At 43.6% G+C, this 24,367-nt stretch overlaps 1 protein-coding gene across 2 annotated transcripts in view; it reads left to right on the top strand.

Moving 5' to 3' along the window:
* Positions 1-3,814: 3,814 nt before the first annotated feature.
* HECW1 (HECT, C2 and WW domain containing E3 ubiquitin protein ligase 1) overlaps positions 3,815-24,367 on the top strand; it is a gene marked incomplete at both ends in the record, with an annotated part of 472,369 nt that continues 451,816 nt past the window's right edge. Inside the window, one exon of one of the 2 annotated variants that reach the window (XM_082846645.1) lies at positions 3,815-3,871. In XM_082846645.1, the coding sequence (XP_082702771.1) occupies positions 3,842-3,871 (30 nt within the window). Of the gene's footprint in view, positions 3,872-5,207; positions 5,331-24,367 lie in introns of those variants that run through there. The other variant, XM_082846644.1, reaches the window with a different exon arrangement.

The following is a 24,367-nucleotide window of genomic DNA, read 5'->3' as shown; positions in this document are numbered from 1 at the left end:
AACACAGCTCTTGGGTTATTCAAAGGGTTTTTTTTAATACATATGATGCTAAAAGCTTGATTCATCAAAGAAAAATGTTGATAAATTTAACTCCATCAGCCTTAGAATCTTTGCTCTGTGAAAGATGCTACCAAGAGAATGAAAAGGTATGCCACACACTGAGAGGAAATATTTAGAGATCACAGTCTGACAAAAACTTGTATCTAGAACATAGAAAGCACTCTCGAAACTCACAACACGAAGGGAAATAACGCATTTAAAAATGGGCAAAAGTTTTAAACAAACGCTTCAGCAAAAATGGAAAATAAGCACTTATGAGGATGCTCATCCTCACTGGTCATTAAGAAAATGCAAATTAAAATCACAGAAAGATTCTACTACACATATGCAGCTGCCTGCATTTCAATAGGACAGAAATTTTCTTGAATATACTACAGACATTTCTGACCGTCTTCTGACGTTGCCATATTCATCTGGGATGCCCTTCCTTCACTCCCTTCACCTGCCAACTGCTACTGATCCTTTAAGACTCAGGTGGGCACCATTGATTCCAAGTAGTCTGCCCTTGGAACTCCAGCCTCACTCCCTTCACCTGGGTCTAGATTAGTGGCCTTTGTAACCTGTGATGATGGCCCTCCATTTGACCTATCACTTCATCTATCAAATATGTAGTGCTAACTGGTTTAATTAAAGATGTTAATATTCTCAACTCTGATCTCCATGGTCAGAGACTCCATCTTTAATGTTACGTCTCCAGAAATTAGCATACTACAGATGGTAGACTGAGTGAATAAATTCATATAAGAAAAGTCCAATGCTACTTCATGTAATCTCAGGCTCTGCTTGACCTCCCTGACCCAAAACCACCCAAGGTTTTCATAGGTGCCAAGACAGCCACTGCCACTCCTCAGCCATGTGCAGGTATAATCACCCTTCACAATTAAAATCCTTTCATCAGGGGAGGCCTGCTTTCTCTGGTAACTTGCTCAGCTGACCAAGTCAGACACCTGCCCTCTGGGTTACTATCCTAAGCCTTAGGACCGGAGGGGTCTTCAAATTGTAATTTGGTATCATTGGCTAGAGTTAGTCCTGCGGCGATAGACTGTGTCAGACTCGACACCAGGAGTGCAGTTCCAACAGCTTGGTCCTTTCCCTCCCTTAGCCACAGGGTATTTACTTCTGACATTACGATGAAGGTCTGTTCCCCAAGGTGAAGCCCCAGGTCAGCCCAAGTCATAGCTTTCTCAGCACAGTAGGCACCGCTTGCCCTGTTTGCTCGCCTTTCCCTGCCTGAGATGGGCAGGCATGCCAGTTCCTGCCTGAATCGTGCTGGACCCTGAGTTACAAAGGATGGGAACATGGGGATGTACCGGCATCATGATAGTACACGGCGTTTCTATATGCTTCTCCAAATGCCCTCACCATCTTATGCCATTACATGAGGTTAGTATTGATGGGGGCATTGGGACTGTGACATTACTATTGTATTTTGACAGTTTTTGGAGTATCTTAGAAGCTTGATAAATGTGATTAATAAATGGATGGCTTTAAAATCCATGGCAAGTCTTGTCATTTCTCCACCAAATGTGCCTCACTTTAAGGTTAGGGCAGCTGAAGTCAGTTAACTTTAGATTTGAGGTCTTCTGCCGGCAATGAGACCTTAAGGAAATTATAGAGCCCTATGTAGCCTTGCTTCTCTCCTCTGTAAAATAAGATGATGCTATTATTCTCAGACTGCAGTGGGACCGTGAGGAATAAATGAGACCATGTGAGGTGAGAGATAAACAGGACAAAACACAGGAGTGTACGTTGCCATTGCACTTGGCACGTAGGAGGTGCTTGACAAGGACTTTATCAATCCAACATGTTAAAATGTGAAACTTTGTGTACTTCTTCTTTCGTAGTTTTTGCCTTCAGTATAAGAAAAGAAAATCTCCAGAGGACAACAAAGCCCATCTCAGGATTGTTACATCAATAGTCTTTAGGAGAGACGTTGACTTGTCAAGTTATCTCTTTGATAGAGAGAAGAGAGAGAAGGATCTCTGAGCCAAGTTGACGCTTCATCACTGAAAACAATGAGGTGAACATCCTGGCAATTAATTGACGTAAAGAATTACCCTTTTTCTTTTTTAAATTTGGAAAGAATAACTTACTAGTCTTCTCCAAAATCTTGTCATCGGTCTTTTTTCTTTTTTCAATCACACAATTTTTAAAGGTTATTTTCCATTTACCGTTGTTACGAAATATTGGCTTTTTAAAAATTAATTAAAGCCTTTACTGTGGTTTGGTGATCCTGTGCCGATTTAGAAACCATGGATGCTGGTTAATGCAGAGTTCTTGTTTCCATGCAAGTCTCTGTTTGGAAACATCACATGGTTGGTTAATGCTGCTCTTCACTGCTTCAGCCTGCCCTAGTCTACTCTTGGAGGGGTTTCTTCATCTAGGAGTTGATAATAATTGAAGTGTAAAAATCTCTTGGAGAAATGTGTGCCCAGCTTTCTGCATGGATCCTTAGCTGAGGTTTGAGATCTAAGGGCGTCAGGCAAAGAGATGGTGTCTCTCAGGGAAGGCGGAGGCCTGGGCACCCACATCGCCAGGGCAATGCGGAAAGGGAAGGCTTGATGATGTGTGTGCCTCCTTGGAGAAAGGGGTACAGCTGGTGAAGCTGCCTTCACATCTTCCAAGGTTTCCACTTCTGGAAAGTTCTGGTCATGAGAGAGAAATCAAAACCAGGAGGCGGGTCAGTGAAATGAGAGCCACTGAAAAGCAGCCCATCATACAGTCTGGGACTTGGGAGGTCTGTCCTCTGGTGTTCAGTCAGGAGTCTGGAGTCAGGGTCTTTCCTTTAGTTTAGGGAGGATTGCATTTGGCATATGGGAATAAAGATAACTTCTCAGGATGTGAAAAAACATCTACTGTAAAGGATGCTGGGCAGGAGATGGAAGAAATTTTAAAAAAAAGCATTGTGAAGAATGCAGTTTGGTTAGGAAATCACAGACTGTGGAGGTTATGTCTTTCCAGTTCCAGCATTCTGACACCGTGTGCAGTTTAATGTAGAACCCAGTTTGAAAGCCAGTCTTGCCCAACAATAGATTTTCGGGGGGCGGGGAGCGATTTTCATCCTTTGCCTTTGTAATTAATGACCATGTTTGTTTCGTGTGTTTGCGGTGCAAATACAGGACGGTGCCCAGACATGTGTGAGTGCGCACAACGGTGCATAACGTAGATAAGGAAAGTGTGTAAGACAGAGGCCAAGAACACCTGTCATAGGGTACCTGCTGGGGTGTCTCTACCACATCCTTTCTGAACGCACTGTTTGCACGCACACAAAAGGGCTGGGGCTGGGGCTGGATAGGCCCAGTACTCGTGCTGGGGGTTGGAAGGATGGGACCGGCGGTAACAAGAATCAATATATATTTACGGCGGGGGCGAGGGAGGCGGGTGCGCGGAGGCTGCAGGGCGGGGCAGCGCTAATGAGAGCAAGCCCGTCTTGTGGTTGGTTCGGGAGTCTGGTACCCACAGAAGAGCAGGCAGGGAGGGAGGGGATGCGGGCGGGAGGATAAAGCGATGAAGTGCGCCGCGTTACCGCGCATCAGGCGCGGTTGTTGGAGCAGGAATACGGTGCGTCTCTGACCCAGCCGGCCCTCTCCTCGCGCACACACTCACCAAGTCATACGCGCCCCTCCGCCGTGGCCGTGGACGCCGCTCTCCCCAGGCACCAGGAGCGTTACGGGAGCGGGTGAGCGCCCGGGTCATCACCGCCCCCGGCAGGTCCCCAGCGTCCGGCGCGCCAGGCAGGGCACGTGCGCCCCCCGGCTCCAACCTGCGCGCGGATGGGAGCATGATCTGTGCCCAGGCCGGGGCTGCCAAGGTAAGCGGGCTCCGGGCGGGGACTCTACCTACCGCCCCTTCCCCCGCCCTCCTCTGGGCGGCTTCCCCGCCGCTCCCGAGGCCCCGTCAGCGCCCTCCCTCCCTAGGGCCCTGGATCCACCCTCCTCCCCACCCTCTTGCTTCTCCCGCGAGGTTCAATTGTCAGCTTGGGGCGTGCCGCCACCCGGGCTGGGCAGGCGTCCCCGGGTGGCGACCCCGGCTTGGGTACGGCGGGCACACCGGGCCCTCCTGCCGGGCACGGAGAGAAACAAAGAAGCCCCCAAGCGGGTTCGTGGCGCCTCCGCCTCCCTCCCTCCCTCCCTCCCCCCCGGCGCCCTCCCAGTGGTGAGGAGGTATCAGGGGAGGGGGCGGAGAGACCTACGTAATCCCCCTTCCCAGCCCACACCCACCCCTTGTGAACCAAAGCCCTGGATTTGGGCTTTGCCTCGGGCTCCCTTTTGGGTTGGACAATTGTGTCCCTGGCAATGCCCTGGGTTAGCCGAGCGAACGCCCGCAGCCCCGCAGGTGCTCGCTGGTGCTGGCTCAGGGGGCGCGTGGCAGGTGCGGCCCCTGCTCCCCTGGGTGGTGGCAGGCGGGGAGGATGCGCGGCGCATCCAGGCTGTTCCAGCGCCGCCCCGTCCCCGGCCGCTCAGCCGGGCCTGCCAGCCGAGTTTCAGCGGGAGCGGCCGGTCCTTTCGCCTACCGTATTGCGACCTGCACACAGGCGGGGAGGGAGCCGCTGGGAAAAACGCGTCCGGTCCATTTTTGGCTGGAGGTGCGTTTGCTCCTGCCGCTACATTCCTGGATCGTGACAGTGCAGCAAAATGCGAGGGCTCAAACCTTGTGGCCCCTCCATCACCCGTTTCTGCAGGGCCTTCTGATCGCTCTGCCTCTTCGATGTCCCGGCCCCTTGGCAGATTTGCGGTGTGTGGGTGCGTGATCTGTCTGTCTGTCTTGCATACAGAGGCTGGGCATCGTAAGTTCTTCCTGCCGAATTTCAGCGCATGGGGGGAGCTGGCAGGGACACAGGCTGCAGAGCTGCCCGGCTTCTTGTGGTTCCGGGCACAGCGCTCCCCAGCCTGCATTGGGCTGACACCAGCTAGCGTGTGGGGATTTTCCTAGTTGCTGAAGATATTATTTGACGTTGCTGTAGTTTTGTGCCTACTTCTCTTGGGATCTGCAGTGGTGCAATTCTCCTCTTGTTTTGATTTTTTTTCTCTTTGAAGAGATAAAGCTGTGTTCAGCAGAAATGGATACAGGAAGAGCAGCATAGTTCAAAGACTAAGGGAGGCATCGTCTCTCTTTTTCTGGAATTTAAACGCGATTTAGGAGGGCAGATGCCCTACCAGAAAAGGCCAGCCTTTAAAGACCCCGGCAGTGTCGTGGCCCAAGGCATCTCAAAGCAGGTGGCCAGATCTGCGTTTCTCATCAGCGGACTAGCTCCGGCTGTGGCTCTTACGGTAATTCATCCTAGATTGGGGATTCATTTTGAAAATGTGTGTTTTCCACTAAGAAGGGATTAGAGTCCACATGTCTACCCTGGTATGATGTGTGTGTCTGTTTGGTAGAGAGATAGAGGGTGGTAGAATTTCCTGTTGCCCCCTCCCGTTTGCTCCCTCCTCTGGAGTGTGGCATTGAGACAACATAGCACTATTTTAATTCCTAGACCTACAGGCATGCTGGATTTCAGAGTGTTTTGCTTAATAAACCATGTTCTGACTAATTCTGGGATCCCAGGCTAGTGCAAGTCGGCAGCCTTGTGGAATGCCAGTTGTTTTTGTCTGGGGTACTTATTTCATGAAGGCGAATCACCTAAGTTTGTTCAGACTATGACATTACTGACTGGATAAGGAGACCACATCCCAAGCCGGGACAGCCTATCAATGCATCAGTATTGAGGGACTGCAGCCGCTGAGATGTGTGCACATAGCATCACTTGGTTCCTTTTACACTTCTGGCTTTTAAGGATGGGTGCTTTCAAAGATTGTTTTAAGTTTTACCTTCTACGGTACTTGCATCAGATATGACCGTTAATATAGGAGATGCTAAAAGGCCAGATGTGACCATGGGAGGGCAAGCCTCTGCGGTCCCCTTCCTTATGGGTAACGTAAGTTGGACTAGTTGATTTCTGTGGTTCCTTCCAGTTCCAGCATTATATGATAATGGTAGAGAAGTAAGAAAAGTCACCCAATTTAGCAAGGCTAACTATAGCCCAAAACTATACGAGCAAACCACGGACTGATTATAGAATTTATGGTTTATTTTTACACCTGCATTTTTTTAACCTCAGCATCTGCATTTTTCCCATAGATGCAATTAGCCAACAGTTCATTTTTCTTTCCACTATATCAAGAGATTTAATGGGGATTGGGGGGACAGAGAAGAATGTTGAATTAATTGGATAACAGATTTTCTCCTTATTGTGGCTTCATTATCGATTCCTGCCCCATCTTTTGTGGATAATCAAGAATGTAGCTTATTTCCAATCATTGATTTTGTTTGTCTGCCTTGAATGAAAGACTCTGGGTAGCTGTTTAACCCTACATAGCAATGGTCAGTAGCATCCAACTTACTTTCCCTGATCGAATTTGGTGTTGCTCATAAAACTTGCTAGGACTGTTGGCTGTTATAAAAATAAGGCAGCAATTATTTTAAACAGGCAAGCAAAGTGTTTTCACGTGCTTATAGCAATTTTTACAATTTAGGGGTACTTGGGGTATTTGGTTAATGATATATGCTCATCCACACAATTTTCCCCAGTAGTGTGTTTTCTTTTCTTTTTTTTTTTTTTAAGTTACGAACAAAATAACATCCTGGAATAACAGTACCTGCCGAGCATAATGTATCGCTTCCGGTCTTGTTTTCCCACAGCCTTTTCGCCCACACCGCTAAGGCATCACCTATCATATTGCAGTTACATGAGTTGTGAATGGGCGCAGTCCCCTGGTGTCACTCCTGGTGTGAGCTTCTTGAGGACAAGGGCATTGTTAAATTCATCTCTCGTCTCTCTGGCACCTCAGACTTTGCCCTGAGCATGGTGTGTTCTCAGGAATATTGACTGAGTGGGTTTCAGGTCAGAAAAATGTCCTCTACTTGTTTAGGTAGGAAGTAGGTGGGAATTCTTCCCTTCGTGAATCAGATGGGCAAATCAGAGAGGTTATGTAAGACGCTGAAGGGAACCAGTGAGCCGGGACTCAAATCCAGGCAGAGAGGTTCCAGCCCCACCCTCAATAAAAAGCCATGTAGACTGCAAGTTCAGATCCTGCAGCTTGGGGCTCTTTATTTTTTGTTTTATTTTTTAAATCTTTTCTTTTTTACTTATTTTTATTTTATTTTTTAAACTAAAAGCATTTTTTTTTAACTTTTTAAGACCTGGATTGTCCATTTTGACAAATCGAGCTGAGACAGAGGGAGTGGAGAAACCCCAAGCTGACCACTGCTCTGTTCTTGGTGTAGCCTTAGAAGGAAATGTGTCCAGCCCAAGCACTTTGTTCTCTTACCTGCACTTACACGGAAGGGATGAGCACCCCTCAGCCCTCCTTCTCTCCACGTCTTGGTCCCACCACCCAGAGGTTGCTAGGACGATGGAGTCATCCAGGGAAAGCCACTGATGGACGCATTGTTTGTTCAAATCACATTTAACCACCCTCAGCTGAGCTTCTGAAACAAGCCAGCAGTTAGCCCATAGACAACCCTTGTTGCTGGCCAGCCCACCCTGACGGGATCTCCCATCAGAGAGACCCCTGCTCCTCTCCCATCACCTCCTTCCTTTCCGACTTAGAAAACAGGACAGGTTATGGTTAGGAAACCAGGAAGTTAAGCGCCCACGTGCCATTTCTAAAATTCAGTCCTGGGCATGTTTGCTGTTCATGGACTTTTAGAGAAAAAGGTGTGATAAAGGGGTGTTTATCAAGACATTTTTCCTCTCTGAGGTTTACTTTCTTCTTCCTTAAAAGTAGGGAGTTGAACCAGGTAATCCCAAAGGATTAACACCATGATTCTGTGATCGTTTTTCTTCGTTTATGCAATTGTGCCAGTTGGAGAGCAGAATATATCAGCGAGAATTTAACTTTGCAATATACAGAGTAGAAATACTTCAGGCCACATGTGTCAGCTTCGGGTTATCTAATAATCCCTTTGAGCTCTCTGTTAACACTCTTCTTTATAAGTATAGCAATTCTTTCTTATTTGTAAAACTTGCTGTATTAAAAGCAAAGGTTTGTGGCAGTTCCTGATCCCAGGGAGGAGGGCAGTGGTGGAAGAACAAACCATCTCTAAATCCTGGATCAAGCGCTTAGAGTTTTAGGGTTTGATGGTCAAAGGTTCCCAGAGCTACTGTAAAGCATTTTTATTCTGGTCGTTGAGTGTGTCTCCCAGCTGAGTAACTAACTCTTGCATTCGAAAGTATTCCCTGAGATTCATCCAGCAACGTCCCTTTCCATTTCTGTCTGCTTCTCATTTTGCTCTTTCTTGGTTTTGTTCTTCCTTAAACTCCACTGACCTCCTGTCCCACCCATAAAACGTATGCCTGTAGTAGCACGGGCCACCCTGCCCCACCAAATGCAGGTGTCGAAGCCTCATAACTTTCCTCCTTGTCGCAGCCTTTTCTTTCTTCATGAGCTTTGCTTCTCAAGTTAAGATACAAAGAGGAATAGAGGCAGACCTGCTCGTCGGCTAATTGTGCTTATAGTAGTTGTGTGTGCCTCACAGACTTTCTGACCACTGGGCCTTTCTGTCTTAAAGCCTCCTTAAACACTTCAGGAAACAAAGCACTAGATAGATGTTTTATATATCTCACTCCATAATATTTGGATGTGTGGGTATTAGTAAGTGGCTGTCACGTTCTATAACATGGGCACTGTAAGGAAAATAAGTAGTCGGTGTGGGATGACAATAATACCGCTGCTTCTTGGCAAGATATCACAGGGACGACTAAGCTCCCAGGTCACTGGAGAAAACATCTGGATTCCATAGCAACAAGTGATGTGCGCTGTTCACAGGATTAGTTCAGAACCCACCTGATTTATAGCCCCAAGTTTGAAGCACACGGGAGGACTGAAAAATGAGGATATATTGTACAGACGGGTTCTTCTGGTGTGATCAGGCATCTATGGCATTGCAATATCTTGGGGAGAATTCAGTGGATGGAGCTTAAACCGGTATTGGAGGGGGGGGCAGGTGGGGAGAGCTGGGAAAGGACGCCATCTGTGCCCATGATGACGAATGTTATCATGGAGACTTCATGCGGGGTCCCTTTTATATATTTAGTAGAGCAGATTTTCCCTTTCACACTTTCTAGATCTATTTGTATTGCACAGATGTCAGGGAAATATCATGCGTGTGAAAGAAAAAAAAAAAAGGGACCAGAATTCACATCCACGGCCACAGATTGTAATTCAATCACTTTGTCCTTAAATCGACACCCATTTAACTTGTACAAATTTTTCTGCTTTTGCTTTCGGGGTTTAAGTCACAGCAGTTTCAGAAACAGAAATCTCAGTCCTACACATTATTGAAATTCAGAGATTCAGGTTAAGGGGGGAAAAAGGTGGGGAGACTAGAAATAAACAAATTAGACCTTGCTTGTTTACTGTGAGTAGCAAAGGTAATGGACCCGCGAGCTATTCGTCATCTTCCTTCCTGTAATACACTGACCAGCCGGAAAACTACAGAACACAATCAATAGATTTTTCTCCTTAAAAGGACTTCTCTTTTTCTTTACTGTTATTCCTAATCCCCTTTGCCATCAAACCTTAAAACTACTTAATTAACAAACGTTTCCCTCTATTTTGAGCACAAGTTATTTTTGTGGCCTGTGAGTTTTTTGAAGCTGAGGGAAAAACAATCATTTTGAGGGTTTTGCTGGCATTCTCTCCCCTCCCCCCAGCCCTCCATGTCTGCTCTGTCAGTGACCAGGCACAGCACCTGCAGCTAAAGGGGATCATGGTAAGGAAACAGTGGGTGCACAAGTGCACTGTTAACATATTACACCTTACAGATCCCTCCCCTGGCTCCACACCCCCCATCATCGATGGTCTGTTTCCTCTTCTAGAACAAGCCTCGAGAAAGGGGTCTACACGGGTTTTCTCCACTCTCTCCATCTCAGGCTGTTAAAACACATTTTAATGCATAATGTTTGATTTAGACAAATAACACACTTAACACACATGTAGATTATGAGCAAAGCAAAACAAATACCCGCCATGCAGCCTGAGACCAGAGCACCGTCCGTTCCTTTGAGGCTCTCTTGGTGCCCCTGTCTCATCTCTCCCTCTGCCTTTCTCGGCAGCACCCCAGCCAGGCTCCCGTCCCCATCCATCCCTTCCACTCTTCCCGTGACAGTCACCAGTGCTGTCTGCCCTGTGGAGGAGAAGACGGTTCTCCATCTCTCAGCTGCATCTCACACCGAGGACCACGCCCTCTTTCTCGAGCCCCTGGCTTCTAGGACACTGGGTTCTCCAGGTTTTCCTGCTGCCTTTCTGGGTCTTCCTTCTCAGGCATTCTTGATGGCCCCTGAAGTTCTAGCCCTACTGACCTACTGAATTTTGACCTCTACATGATGGAATTCTGCAGGACTTGGCTCTCAGGTCTCTTTGTACGTATATATATTTCCGCCTTTGGTCTCAATACTGCCTTCAGGGGGGTGATCCCCAGTTTCTTTCCCGAGTCCTGACTCATTCCCGGAATGCCCGACTTGAATATACTACCACCAGCACCTCCCCATGAATGCCACGCATTATTAAATTTATAGTGCAAAACACAACTCCGGATTTTCACTCCCCAAACCTGCTTCCCCTCCAGTGATCTCCGTAAGCGGCAGCTCTGTTTTTCCAGTTGCTCAGGCCAAATGCCTTCGAGTCCCCTGATTTCTCTCTCTCTCTCTCACCCAAATCTAGTTTTCAGTAGATGATTCTTTCTGCACCTCACCCGCTTCATCCAGGACCACCACCCCTAACTAAGCTAGCACGACTGCTGGACTTTTGCCCTTGACTCCTAACCAGTGTCCTGCATTTCTTGCCCATCTGCAGTCTAGTCTCTCTACAGCAGCCCCAGTGATCATTCATTCATTCAATAAATATTGACTAAATATCTTCCATGTGCAGGCATTATTTTAAATGTTGGCATGTAACGGAAACACGACACAAACAGTCACAAATCCCTGTTATATCTTTGCCCACAATCCCCCAATGGTTCCATCCTGCTCAAAATGAAATCTAGACCCCTTACTTGGCCTCCAAGGCTCTGTATACCTGGGCCTACAGCTCCTGCTTCACTCTCTCTTCACCCTGCTCACTGGGTCCCAGTCCCCCATCTCCTTGTTCTTCCTAGAACATGCCGCGCACATTCTCATCTCACATGCTGTTCCCTGGACCGAGGGCATCTCTCCCAGCTCCCTGAGCTTGCCCCCTCAGTTAATGAAATAACAAACCTTCAGGAAGGCTTTCTTGACCCTCTGTTTACACTGTGCCATCTACCTCCCCTCTTTCCTCACACCCCTTAGGACCACCCGTTTGTTATATATTTTCTTTTTATTTTTTTAATTTAATTTAATTTTTTCATACAGTAGGTTCTTATTAGTTATTTGTTTTATACATATTAGTGTATATATGTCAATCCCAATCTCCCAATTCATCCCACCACCACCATCCCCACCCCTGCTTTCCCCCTTTGGTGTCCATATGCTTATGCTCTACATCTGTGTCTCTATTTCTGCCTTGCAAACAGGTTCATCTATACGATTTTTGCTAGATTCCACGTCTGTGCGTTAACATACGATATTTGTTTTTCTCTTTCTGACTTGCTTCACTCTGTATGACAGTCTCTAGATCCATCAACATCTCTACAAATGACCCAATTTCGTACCTTTTTATGGCTGAGTAATATTCCATTGTATATATGTACCACATCTTCTTTATCCATTTGCCCGTCAATGGGCATTTAGGTTGCTTCCGTGACCTGACTATTGTAAACAGTACTGTAGTGAACATTGGGGTGCATGTGTCTTTTTGAATTATGGTTTTCTCTGGGTATATGCCCAGTAGTTGGATTGCTGGGTCATATGGTCATTCTATTTTTAGTTTTTTAAGGAACCTCCATACTGTTCTCCATAGTGGCTGTATCCATTTACATTCCCACCAACAGTGCAAGAGGGCTCCCTTTTCTCCACACCCTCTCCAGCATTTGTTGTTTGTAGATTTTCTGATGATTCTCATTCTAACCAGTGTCAGGTGATACCTCACTGTAGTTTTCATTTGCATTTCTCTAATGATCAGTGATGTTGAGCATCCTTTCATGTGTTTGTTGGCAATCTGTTTATCTTCTTTGGAGAAATGTCTATTTAGGTCTTCTGCCCATTTTTTGATTGGATTGTTTGATTTTTTAATATTGAGCTACATGAGCTGTTTATATATTTTGAAGATTAATCCTTTGTCCATTAATTTGTTTGCAAATATTTTCTCCCATTCTGAGGGTTGTCTTTTCATCTTGTTTATAGTTTCGTTTGCTGTACAAAAGCTTTTAAGTTTCATTAGGTCCCATTTATTTATTTTTGTTTTTATTTCCATTACTCTAGGAGGTGGGTCAAAAAAGATCTTGCCGTGATTTATGTCAAAGAGTGTTCTTCCTATGTTTTCCTCTAAGAGTTTTGTAGTGTCAGGTCTTACATTTAGGTCTTTAATCCATTTAGAGTTTCTTTTTGTGTATGGTGTTAGGAAGTGTTCTAATTTCATTCTTTTACATGTAGCTGTCCAGTTTTCCCAGCGTCACTTATTGAAGAGACTGTCTTCTCTCCATTGTACATTCTTGCCTCCTTTGTCATAGATTGTTGACCATAGGTGCGTGGGTATATCTCTGGGCTTTCTATCCTGTTCCATTGATCTATATTTCTGTTTTTGTGCCAGTACCATACTGTCTTGATTACTGTAGCTTTGTAGTATAGTCTGAACTCAGGGAGCCTGATTCCTCCAGCTCCATTTTTTCCCCTCAAGATTGCTTTGGCTCTTCGGGGTCTTTTGTGTCTCCATACAAATTTTAAGATTTTTTGCTCTAGTTCTGTAAAAAATGCCAGTGGTAATTTGATAGTGTTTGCATTGAATCTGTAGACTGCCTTGGGTAGTATAGTCATTTTCACAGTATTGATTCTTTCAATCCAAGAACATGGTATATATCTCTCCATCTCTTTGTGTCATCTTTGATTTCTTTCATCAGTGTCTTATAGTTTTCTGAGTACAGGTCTTTTGTCTCCCTAGGTAGGTTTATTCCTAGGTATTTTATTCTTTTTGTTGCAGTGGTGAATGGGATTGTTTCCTTAATTTCTCTTTCTAATATTTCATTGTTAGTGTATAGGAATGCAAGAGATTTCTGTGCGTTAATTTTGTATCCTGCTACTTTGCCAAATTCATTGATTAGCTCTAGTGGTTTTCTGGTAGCATCTTTAGGATTCTCTATGTATAATATCATGTCGTCTGCAAACAGTGACAGTTTTACTTCTTCTTTTCAAATTTGTATTCCTTTTATTTCCTTTTCTTCTCTGATTGCTGTGGCTAGGACTTCCAAAACTATGTTAAGTAACAGTGGTGAGAGTGGACATCATTGTCTTGTTCCTGATCTTAGAGGAATTGCTTTCAGTTTTTCACCATTGAGAATAATGTTTGCTGTGGGTTCGTCATATATGGCCTTTATTATGTTGAGGTAGGTTACCTCTATGCCCACTTTCTGAAGAGTTTTTATCATAAATCAGCATTGAATTTTGTCAAAAGATTTTTCTGCATGTATTGAGATGATCATATGGTTTTTATTCTTCAATTTGTTAATATGGTGTATGACATTGATTGATTTGCATATATTGAAGAATCCTTGCATTCTGGGATAAATCCCACTTGATCATGGTGTATGATCCTTTTAATGTGCTGTTGGATTCTGTTTGCTAGTATTTTGTTAAGGATTTTTGCATCTATATTCATCAGTGATATTGGTCTGTAATTTTCTTTTTTGTAGTATCTTTGTCTGGTTTTGGTATCAGGGTGATGGTGGCCTCATAGAATGAGTTTGGGAGTGTTCCTTCCACTGCAAATTTTTGGAAGAGTTTGAGAAAGATGGGTGTTAGCTCTTCTCTAAATGTTTGATAGAATTCACCTGTGAAGACATCTGGTCCTGGATTTTTGTTTGTTGGGAGATTTTAAATCACAGTTTCAATTTCATTACTTGTGATTGGTCTGTTCATATTTTCTATTTCTTCCTGGGTCAGTCTTGGAAGGTTATACCTTTCTAAGAATTTGTCCATTTCTTCCAGGTTGTCCATTTTATTGGCATAGAGTTGCTTGTAGTGGTCTCTTATGATGCTTTGTATTTCTGCGGTGTCTGTTGTAACTTCTCCTTTTTCATTTCTAATTTTATTGTCTTGAGTCCTCGCCCTCTTTTTTTTTTTTTTTTTTTTTTTTTGCGGTATGCGGGCCTTTCACTGCTGTGGTCTCCCCCATTGTGGAGCACAGGTTCTGGACGCGCAGGCTCAGCGGCCATGGCTCATGGGCCCAGCTGCTCCGCGGCATGTGGGATCCTCCTGGACCGGAGCAAGAACCCATATCCCCTGCATCGGCAGGCGGACTCTCAACCACTGCGCCACCTGGGAAGCCCCCTCCCTCTTTTTCTTGATGAGTCTGGCTAAGGGTTTATCAGTTTTGTTTATCTTCTCAAAGAACAAGCTTTTAGTTTTATTGATCTTTGCTATTGTTTTCTTTGTTTCTATCTCATTTATTTCTGATCTGATCTTTATGATTTTTTTCTTTCTACTAACTTTGGGTTTTGTTTGTTTTTCTTTCTCTAGTTCCCTTAGGTGTAAGGTTAGATTGTTTATTTGAGATTTTTCTTGTTTCTTGAGGTAGGCTTGTATAGCTATAAACTTCCCTCTTAGAACTGCTTTTGCTGCATCCCATAGGTTTTGGATCGTCATGTTTTCATTGTCATTTTTCTCTAGGTAGTTTTTCAAATTCTCTTTAATTTATTCGGTGATCTCTTGGTTATTTAGTAACGTATTGTTTAGCCTCCATGTGTTTGTGTTTTTTACACTTCTTCCCTGTAATTTACTTCTAATCTCATAGCATTGTGGTTGGAAAAGATGCTTGATATGATTTCAATTTTCTTAAATTTACAGAGGCTTGATTTGTGAACCAAGATGTGATCTATCCTGGAGAATGTTCCGTGTGCACTTAAGAAGAAAGCGTAATATGCTGTTTTTGGATGGAATTTCCTATAAATATCAATTAAATCTATCTGGTCTATTGTTTCATTTAAATCTTGTGTTTCTTTTTTCTTTTTTTAAAAAATATCTTTATTGGAGTATAATTGCTCTACAATGGTGTGTTAGTTTCTGCTTTATAACAAAGTGAATCAGCTATACACATACATATATCTCCATATCTCCTCCATTTGTGTCTCCCTCCCACCCTCCCTATCCCACTCCTCTAGGTGGTCACGAAGCACCGAGCTGATCTCCCTGTGCTATGTGGCTGCTTCCTACTCGCTATCTATTTCACATTTGGTAGTATATATAAGTCCATGCCACTCTCTCACTTCGTCCCAGCTTACCCTTACCCTTCCCTGTGTCCTCAAGTCCATTCTCTACGTCTGCATCTTTATTCCTGTCCTGCCCCTAGGTTCTTCAGAACCCTTTTTTTTAGATTCCATATATATGTGTTAGCATACGGTATTCGTTTTTCTCCTTCTGACTTACTTCACTCTGTATGACAGACTCTAGGTCCAGTCACCTCACTGCAAATAACTCAATTTCATTCCTTTTTCTGGCTGAGTAATATTCCATTGTATATATGTACCACATCTTCTTTGTCCATTCATCTGTTAATTTTCTCTCTGGATAATCTGTCCATTTGTGTAAGTGAGGTGTTAAAGTCCCCCACTATTATTGTGTTACTGTTGATTTCCTCTTTTATAGCTGTTAGCAGTTGCCTTATGTATTGAGGTGCTCCTATGTTGGGTGCATATATATTTATAATTGTTATATCTTCTTCTTGGATTGATCCCTTGCCTTGATCATTATGTAGTGTCCTTCCTTGTCTCCTGTAACATTCTTTATTTTAAAATCTATTTTGTCTGATATGAGAATTGCTACCCCAGCTTTCTTTTGATTTCCCTTTGCATGGAGTGTCTTTTTTGATCCCCTCACTTTCAGTCTGTATGTGTCCCTAGGTCTGAAGTGGGTCTCTTGTAGACAGCATATATATGGGTCTTGTTTTTGTATCCATTCAGCGAGCCTGTGTCTTTTGGAGCATTTAAGCCATTCACATTTAAGGTAATTCTCAATATGTATTTTCCCATTACCATTTTCTTAATTGTTTTGGGTTTGTTTTCGTAGGTCCTTTTCTTCTCCTGTGTTTCCCACTTAGAGAAGTTCCTTTAGCATTTGTTGAGCTCGTTTGGTGGTGCTGAATTCTCTTAGCTTTTGCTTGTCTGTAAAGCTTCTGATTTCTCCGTTGAATCTGAATGAGATCCTTGCTGGGTAGAGTAATCTTGGTTGTGGGTTCTTCCCTTTCATCACTTTAAGTATATCATGCCACTCCCTTCTGGCTTGTAGAGTGTCTGCTAAGAAATCAGCTGTTAACCTTATGGGAGTTCCCTTGTATGTTGTTTTTCCCTTGTTGCTTTTAATAATTTTTCTTTGTCTTTAATTTTTGTCAATTTGATTACTATGTGTGTTTCAGCATGTTTCTCCTTGGGTTTCTCCTGTATGGGACTCTCTGTGCTTCCTGGACTTGGGTGGCTATTTCCTTTCCCACGATAGGGAAGTTTTCGACTATAATCTCTTCAAATATTTTCTCAGTACTTCCTCTCTCTCTTCTCCTTCCGAGACCCCTGTAATGTGAATGTTGGTGGGTTTAATTTTGTCCCAGAGGTCTCTTAGGCTGTCTTCATTTCTTTTCATTCTTTTTTCTTTATTCTGTTCCATGACAGTGAATTCCACCATTCTGTCTTCCAGGTCACTTATCCATTCTTCTGCCTCAGTTATTCTGCTATTGATTCCTTCTAGTGTAGTTTTCATTTCAGTTGTTGTATTGTTCATCTCTGTTTGTTCTTTAATTCTTCTAGGTCTTTGTTAAATATTTCTTGCATCTTCTCGATCTTTGCCTCCATTCTTTTTCTGAGGTCCTGAATCATCTTCACTATCATTATTCTGAATTATTTTCCTGGAATGTTGCCTATCTCCACTTCATTTAGTTGTTTTTCTGGGGTTTTATCTTATTCCTTCATCTGATGCATAGGCCTCTGCCTTTTCATTTTGTCTGTCTTTCTGTGAATGTGGTTTCCTTCCACAGGCTGCAGAATTGTAGTTCTTCTTGCTTCTGCTGTTTGCCTTCTGGTGAATGAGGCTATCTAAGAGGCTTGTGGAAGTTTCCTGATGGGAGAGACTGGTAGTGGGTAGAGCTGGCTGTTGCTCTGGTGGGCAGAGCTCAGTAAACTTTAATCCACTTGTCTGCTGATGGGTGGGGCTGAGTTCCCTCCCTGTTGGTTGTTTGGCCTGAGGTGACCAAGCACTGGAGGCTACAGACTCTTTGGTGGGGCTAATGACAGGCTCCAGGAGGGCTCATGCCAAGGAGTACTTCCCAGAACTTCTGCTGCCAGTGTCCTTGTCCCCACAGTGAGGAGAACCTCCAACACTAGGTCTGGTTCAGTCTCCTATGCATTCACTGCTCCTTCCCCCTGGGTCCTGATGCACACACTACTTGTGTGTGCCCTCCAAGAGTGGAGTCTCTATTTCCCCAGTCCTGTCAAAGTCCTGCAATCAAATCCCGCTAGCTTTCAAAGTCTGATTCTCCGGTAATTCCACCTCCCCTTGCTGGAACCCCAGGTTGGGAAGCTTGACGTTGGGCTCAGAACCTTCACTCCAGTGGGTGGACTTCTGTGGTATTATTGTTCTCCAGTTTGTGAGTCACCCACCCAGCGGTTATGGGATTTGATTTTATTGTGATTGTGCCCCTCCTACTGAAACTGTGCACCTCAGATTTGGACTTGAACCCACATGCCGGGACTTGAACATGGCCAAAATCCTGATTGGGACTAGAACCCACACGGCTGGGACTCGAACCCAGCCAAAACCCACAGTCTTCCAACTGAGATCACACACCTGGTTTCATGACTTAATGAAGCTCAAGTTCTTGATGTCTCATTGCAGAAAGAATTCAGTGAGAGACAAAGTGATAGGTAAGAAGTGGATTTATTTAGAGAGAAACACACTCCACAGACAGAGTGTGGGCCATCTCAGAAGGTGAGAAAGGCACCAGAGTATGGGGTTGTCTGTTTTTATAGGTGTGGGTAATTTCGTAGGCTAATGAATGGGAGGAGTATTCCAGCTATTTTAGGAAGGGGTGGGGATTTCCAGAAATTGAGCTGCTGCCCACTTTTGATCCTTATGGTCAGTCTTGGAACTGTCATGGCGCCTGTGGGTGTGTCATTTAGCTTGCTGATGTGAGCTTGCTGATTCTGAGGATCAAGGTGTAGTGGAAAAAGTCGACTCGTCTACCATCTTGGATCCATTTGGTTCTAATCAGTTTACGTCATGACCTCTGGCTATGTCATTCTTTCAAAGGTTGTGCCCTGCCTCCTTCCCTCCTGTTTCACTACCGTCTCATTTCAGCTTCTCCTTTGTCTTTGCATGTGGGGTATCTTTTTTGGTGAGTTCCAGTGTCTTCCTGTCAATGATTGTTCAGCAGTTAGTTGTGATTCTGGTGCTCTCACAAGAGGGAGTGAGCGCATGTCCGTCTACCTGGCCATCTTGAACCAATCCGTTGTTATGTATTTTCTTTCTAATGTGTCTATTGTCTGTCTCCCCTTCTAACTTGTAAACTCATTCAATCAGGGACCTGTCTCTTTGCCCAGTGCCTGGAATATAATGGACATCCTTTACAGGATAAAAATCCCTTTAGAATCTGCTGGATTCGAGTTTGGATGGTATTTTTAGGCTTCTGGATCCTCCGAGAATACTTTTTCTTTTCCATAACTATTTCCCCCACTCCTCAAGGTGGGCATTTTGTTGGTACTGGGTCTCTGTGTTGTTTATCCTGGTCGGTGTTCTCTGACAGTTAGAGCTCCAGCTTGTCTTTGCTTCCTCCTCAACATCCAACAGGCAGCCACTGGTCACTCAGTTATTGTTGAATTGGCCCCTCCTATGTTTTTGTCTTGTTTTGTTTGTTAGCATCTTTATTGGAGTATAATTGCTTTACATTGTTGTGTTAGTTTCTGCTGTATAACAAAGTGAATCAGCTATACGTATACTTATATCCCCCTATCCCCTCCTATGTTTTTACTGTTGTTGCCAGGACTTGATAAAACTGCTCTCTGCCCTCTGCTCTCTGCCTCCTCGGGGCCACTTGACTTTGTCATCTTCAATGTGAGCCTGTCATTCCTGTGTTCAAAACCCTGGGAGCCGCCAAAGTCTATGCCATAAAGAACCAGCTCCCCAGGGTGGCCTCATAGGTCTGTGGGCTGTGGCCCGCCCTGTGCCCAGTGTACCATTTGGCTTCAGCGACAGCCAAATGGATCTTTTTTCCATTTCTCTAAACATGCTCTGTGCTTTCCTATAATTATGTACTTTTTTCCTTATGCTTTTTCTCCTCTTAGATTCCCCACTCCTCTATAAATCTACCCATTTTTAAGATCTAGCCTAAACCTCACCTTGTAACAGGAGCCATCCCTCAGTCTCCCAATAGATATGACTCTCCCACACTGAGCTCCCCTGTGATGGGTATCACTGTATGCTCGTGACTAAACCATCCTGCCTTTTAGTCTCCCTACCAAATGATGACTCCCCAAGGTTAAGACTGTGTCACATTTACCTTAGTATCCTGAAGGTACTTCTCTGCAGGTACTTCTCTGAACGTTAAATGAATGAGTTGAGAAGGTCTGTATTTTATTACTTCTAGAACAGCATTATACATCATGTGTGCATCCATGGAATGCGTATCATAATGGTAAGTAGAACAAGGAAGAGGTGAACTCTACAGGACAGGAATTTCTATCTGCTTTGTTCATTGATTCTCCTAAGTGCCCAGAACAGTGCTCGGTAACAGAACACAGTAACTATTTAAAGACTGAATGCAGTTTACAGCTGGATGACATCTTCGATTTCCAATATCCTTGTTATATGAACGAGCAAACCTGTGGACTGGAGAGGCTCTCCCGAGATCACACAGCTGGACAGGGAACTTGTTTTCTTCCGTGAATAGTGTCAGAGCTGAAGTAAGAATGCCTGTTATCCTTTTCCAACACTGGTGGTGCTCACCAGTGTTGCTTCCTTACCAATACTGTCCGAGGGACTTCCTTCTTCAGAAGAAGCCTAACTTTTTAGATCATTTGAAAGAAGCAACAAAGTAGAAACAGCAGAATTTCAAGGACTCGGAGACTCTGCAACAGGAGACAACATGTACTTGTTCCCACACTGGTCCTCTTTCTGCTTGTGTGGTCCATTCATTTTGCAAATGCAGACACCTAAGCAGATGTGGACCCTTGACTTTGGTGGGCTGTGCTTGGGACTCTAGCTTAGACGTGGTGTCTACTTGGAACGATGAGGTGGTCAGTGTGTCTCAGAATCTCTGCAGTGGTAGAAATAATTGGCAGTGAAGTTACCCACTCACAATTTCAATGGGGGCCTTATTGGCAATGCTACTCCCCATCTTTGCGAAACTTCCAATGGCAACCTAGCACAGTTTCTGATGAGATATCTCCCACAGGAACTTTGCGAACATTCACCATCCTTTTGTTGCAAACAAGTAAAATTTATCTTTCTTAGAAACATACATTCAAATCATGATGTGACATCCCTGAGAAAAAGAGTTGAAAGTCACAAATTGTTATTTTCATCCTTTTCCCAGGATAGAGAAAAAATATCACCATATGCATACTGTCACACAGAGTGAAGTAAGTCAGAAAGAGAAAAACAAATATCGTATATTAACGCATATATGTGGAAGCTAGAAAAATGGTACAGATGAACTTATTTGCAAAACAGAAATAGAGACACAGATGTAGAGAACAGACGTGTGGATACCAAGGGGGGTGGGGGTGGGACGGACTGGGAGATTGGGATTGACACATATACACTACTATGTATAAAATAAGGAACTAAGAGAACAGACTGTATAGCACAGGGAACTCTACTGAATGCTCGGTGGTGACCTAAGTGGGAAGGAAATCCAAGGAAGAGGGGATGTGTGTATACGTGTGGCTGATTCACTTTGCTGTACAGCAGAAACTAGCACAACATTGTAAAGGAACCATACTCCAATAAAAAAAAAATTAAAAATTAAAAAAATTTAAAAAGAGGAGGCTTCAGGCTTTGAATGAGAACTTTGACCAAGTGACTGTTAGATCACAAACAAAAATAAAAATTCATTATATGTATGTAAACACACATTTATATATGCAAATATATAGAAATATATATAACAGAAATATATGTATATATATATATATTTTTTTTAAATACTTGTTAACTGTTTTCCAGTAATTTTCAATTACTCATTCACTCAGAAGACATTTCTTAAGCTTCTGTTGTATGAGTATTTATGTTGTGTGTATAGTATAATATATGCATACTATTATATGAGGACTGTAAAAGTGTTTTTGTTGTGTGTGAGATTTTTCCAACCAGACAAATCTGCTTACAGTTTAAGGTGAAAATGTGCAAAAGACAAAACAGAATTAAATCCCCGCCGTGGAGAAACATCTAGTTGTAGAAGGCAAACTGAAAAACTTGTGTCCTTTAAGAGTGATTATTTTATTTTTCACACTATTAATGGAGCATCTATTATATACCAGACAGTGGACTGGGAACTGGATTACCATGGTGAATAGATACAGTCACATTCTTAGAGTTGAGGTCCTCCAATTTACAGTATTGCTTCCTGGTCATTAAACAGACATCTCCCTTGTCAGGGATTTAGAACTTACTTACTGTGATATTCTTTGATTAAGCTTAATTTTACCAAAATTGAATGCTCCTGTCATTGATCTCAGGCACCTTAGGGCCAAGACACTGAGTCTGTTACCTGAGAGCTCACTGTTGTAGGAACATGCTCCCCTCCTGACTTGAAGCTTTGCCACAAATTTTCCTTTTCACACTGATCCCGAGAATCTTCTGGAACAAGAAGCACTTTTTTTTTCTTATCATACTCGCCACCTGCTGTGGACCCACAGGCTTCCAGGACCAGGTGAAGTGAATGGCCTGGCTTGGTGCACAAGTGGTGTCTGGTATTCACAGACTACACTGAATGCCAGGCCCCAGCCTGCTTGCCCACCTTATGCTGTGAAATAGTGATATCGAAGCTCTTCTGGCGGTGGGGGATGCTGGTGCGGAGGGGAGAGGAAACAAGATCACCAAAGGCCAGACGCTTGTCTCTAGAGGTCTGCGTCTTGCTCTTGCTTTAATGGTGTAGATGACGCTAACCTGGCATAGGTTTTAGTTTCTTGGAGAAAGCATTGAATGAAGCATTTCAGCTGGATAGAGAAAGTTCAGGGTTTACAGCAAGATAAATGAAACAAATCTAAACCTACATTGTATGGGAGCGGGAGTGACCGGGGAGGGTAGGAATTGGGCGGGAGAAGTGTCAAGCTCGCCCACAGTTCTGTGGTCCTGACCTCTCCCCTTTTCCAGGGTTCATTTGTCTCTACTGAATAGTGTAATTGATGCGCTATTTTTACAGAAACATTAAGCTTTGGGACAGGATTTTTTTCTTAATTTTTAGCACTCTCGCCTTTGAAATTTCATTTTAGAGGCAAAAGAGTGAATGCCTTTGTTTTTACATTTAGCATATCTTGGTATGAATTTGCAAATTGCTTTTGAGAGATCCAGATATTTTATTTTTCCAATCTATTTTTTTTCAAAGTGATATTAGCAGGTGGAACTCATGACTTCAGGCGTTTTTCAGGCAATGAGCTCAGTGAGATTTGAAAATTAGCTAAGCCATTTATAGATTCATGGAATGCTGGCTGGGCAAGGAACACCTAAGCCATATCGCACTTAACCCCCTAATATTTCATGTGATGAAACAGCCAGCTCCAGGGTCACAGAACTTGCATTTGTTAAAGCTGAGATGGGAAGCTGTCTCTGGGCTCCTGGCTCAGTGCTCTGCAGCATCCTTTGCTAGCTCATCTAGATCAGAGCAGGAAACTCGGATATCCTTGGGGTCTAGGCAGATGTGGGTTTCAGGTTTGGGGGGGCGGGTAGGGGGACCGGACCAGGAGCTCATGCTTGTCGTTAGTCAGCTTCAAGCCAACTGTTGGCATGTGGATGGTGATCCAATGTCAGTAATTCTTCTGATTTTTCTAAGAAAACCAAAAGCCTGGATATTTAAGAGAAATTTTATGATTTCAAGATTTTTTTTACGAAGTTAATTTAATGATTTTACAATACTCAGTGGGCCCAGCCAGGCATAACTGTAAATCTCCAATTTGCAACTTCTCCTCTAGGAAAACTGTGTTTTGAGGATTTCTAGGATGGAAAGAAAGGACCATGATCATGGCTTCAAATATTTAAAATCTGAAAGGTGGCAGAGGTACTTACTCCAAGTCCGGAAAAAAACTAGTGGGCAGAGGATTTTGGCTCAATAATAAGTATTTTCTGTTACTCAGAATTATTTAAGAGGAATGAGGCATGAGTGTGCCAGGGTGCCACTGAGCAGAGGTCACTGGGCCCTTTGTTGGGAGGCTGGATGGAGGCCTAGGGTACCGGCACTTTCCACGACCGACTTGGTGATAAACTCCAAGGTTGTTCTCTAACTGGCTTTGCAGTCATGCTGGGAGTCTCGTGCTGCCTCAGTATGCCATGGGAAATGGGTCAAAAGCTTTCAGGGCAAATCCAGTGAGATAAAATTATGTGTATATAGCTCTCATTCTTTCTTTTTCATATAAAACCCCATCAGCTTGATTCCTTCTACCAAGGGATTACTTCTTATTTTCCCCCATAATTGCTCTGTTCTCTCTTGTCCATGAAACATTGTGCAAGCCTTCTTCACCTCCTACATCCCCACTCACCACTAGGAAAATTCCTCTTTTCTTGATTTTTGCTACACCACCTTAAAAAAAAATTTTTTTTTAATACAGCATGTATTTATCATTATCTAGAACAAGGGTCTGCAAACTAGGGCTAGCTTTCCTCCTGTTTTTGTACAGTTTTATCAGAGCACAGTCACACCCATCATTTATATGTTATCTATGACTGCTTTCTCTATAGCAGAGCTGAGTAGTGAAGACAGAGATCATAAGGCCTAAAAAACCTAAAATATTTACTAACTGGCACTTTAAGGAAAAGTTTACTGACCCCTGATCTATATGAAAATGATTATACCAGATAGATAATCTGAAAACAAGAACATGTACAAAGGATAAAATAATAACCACCTGCAATGACCAGATGTAACAACCGTTGGCTTTTCAATGTATTTTAATGCATATATACATTATCAAATTGAAACCACACTATAAACACAATTTT

The sequence above is a fragment of the Leucopleurus acutus genome (genome assembly GCF_964270905.1).
Source record: "Leucopleurus acutus genome assembly, chromosome: 9".
NCBI classification, from domain to species: domain Eukaryota; kingdom Metazoa; phylum Chordata; class Mammalia; order Artiodactyla; family Delphinidae; genus Leucopleurus; species Leucopleurus acutus.
Note: the sequence above shows the minus strand (reverse complement) of the source record. Positions and strands in the feature narration are given on the sequence as shown.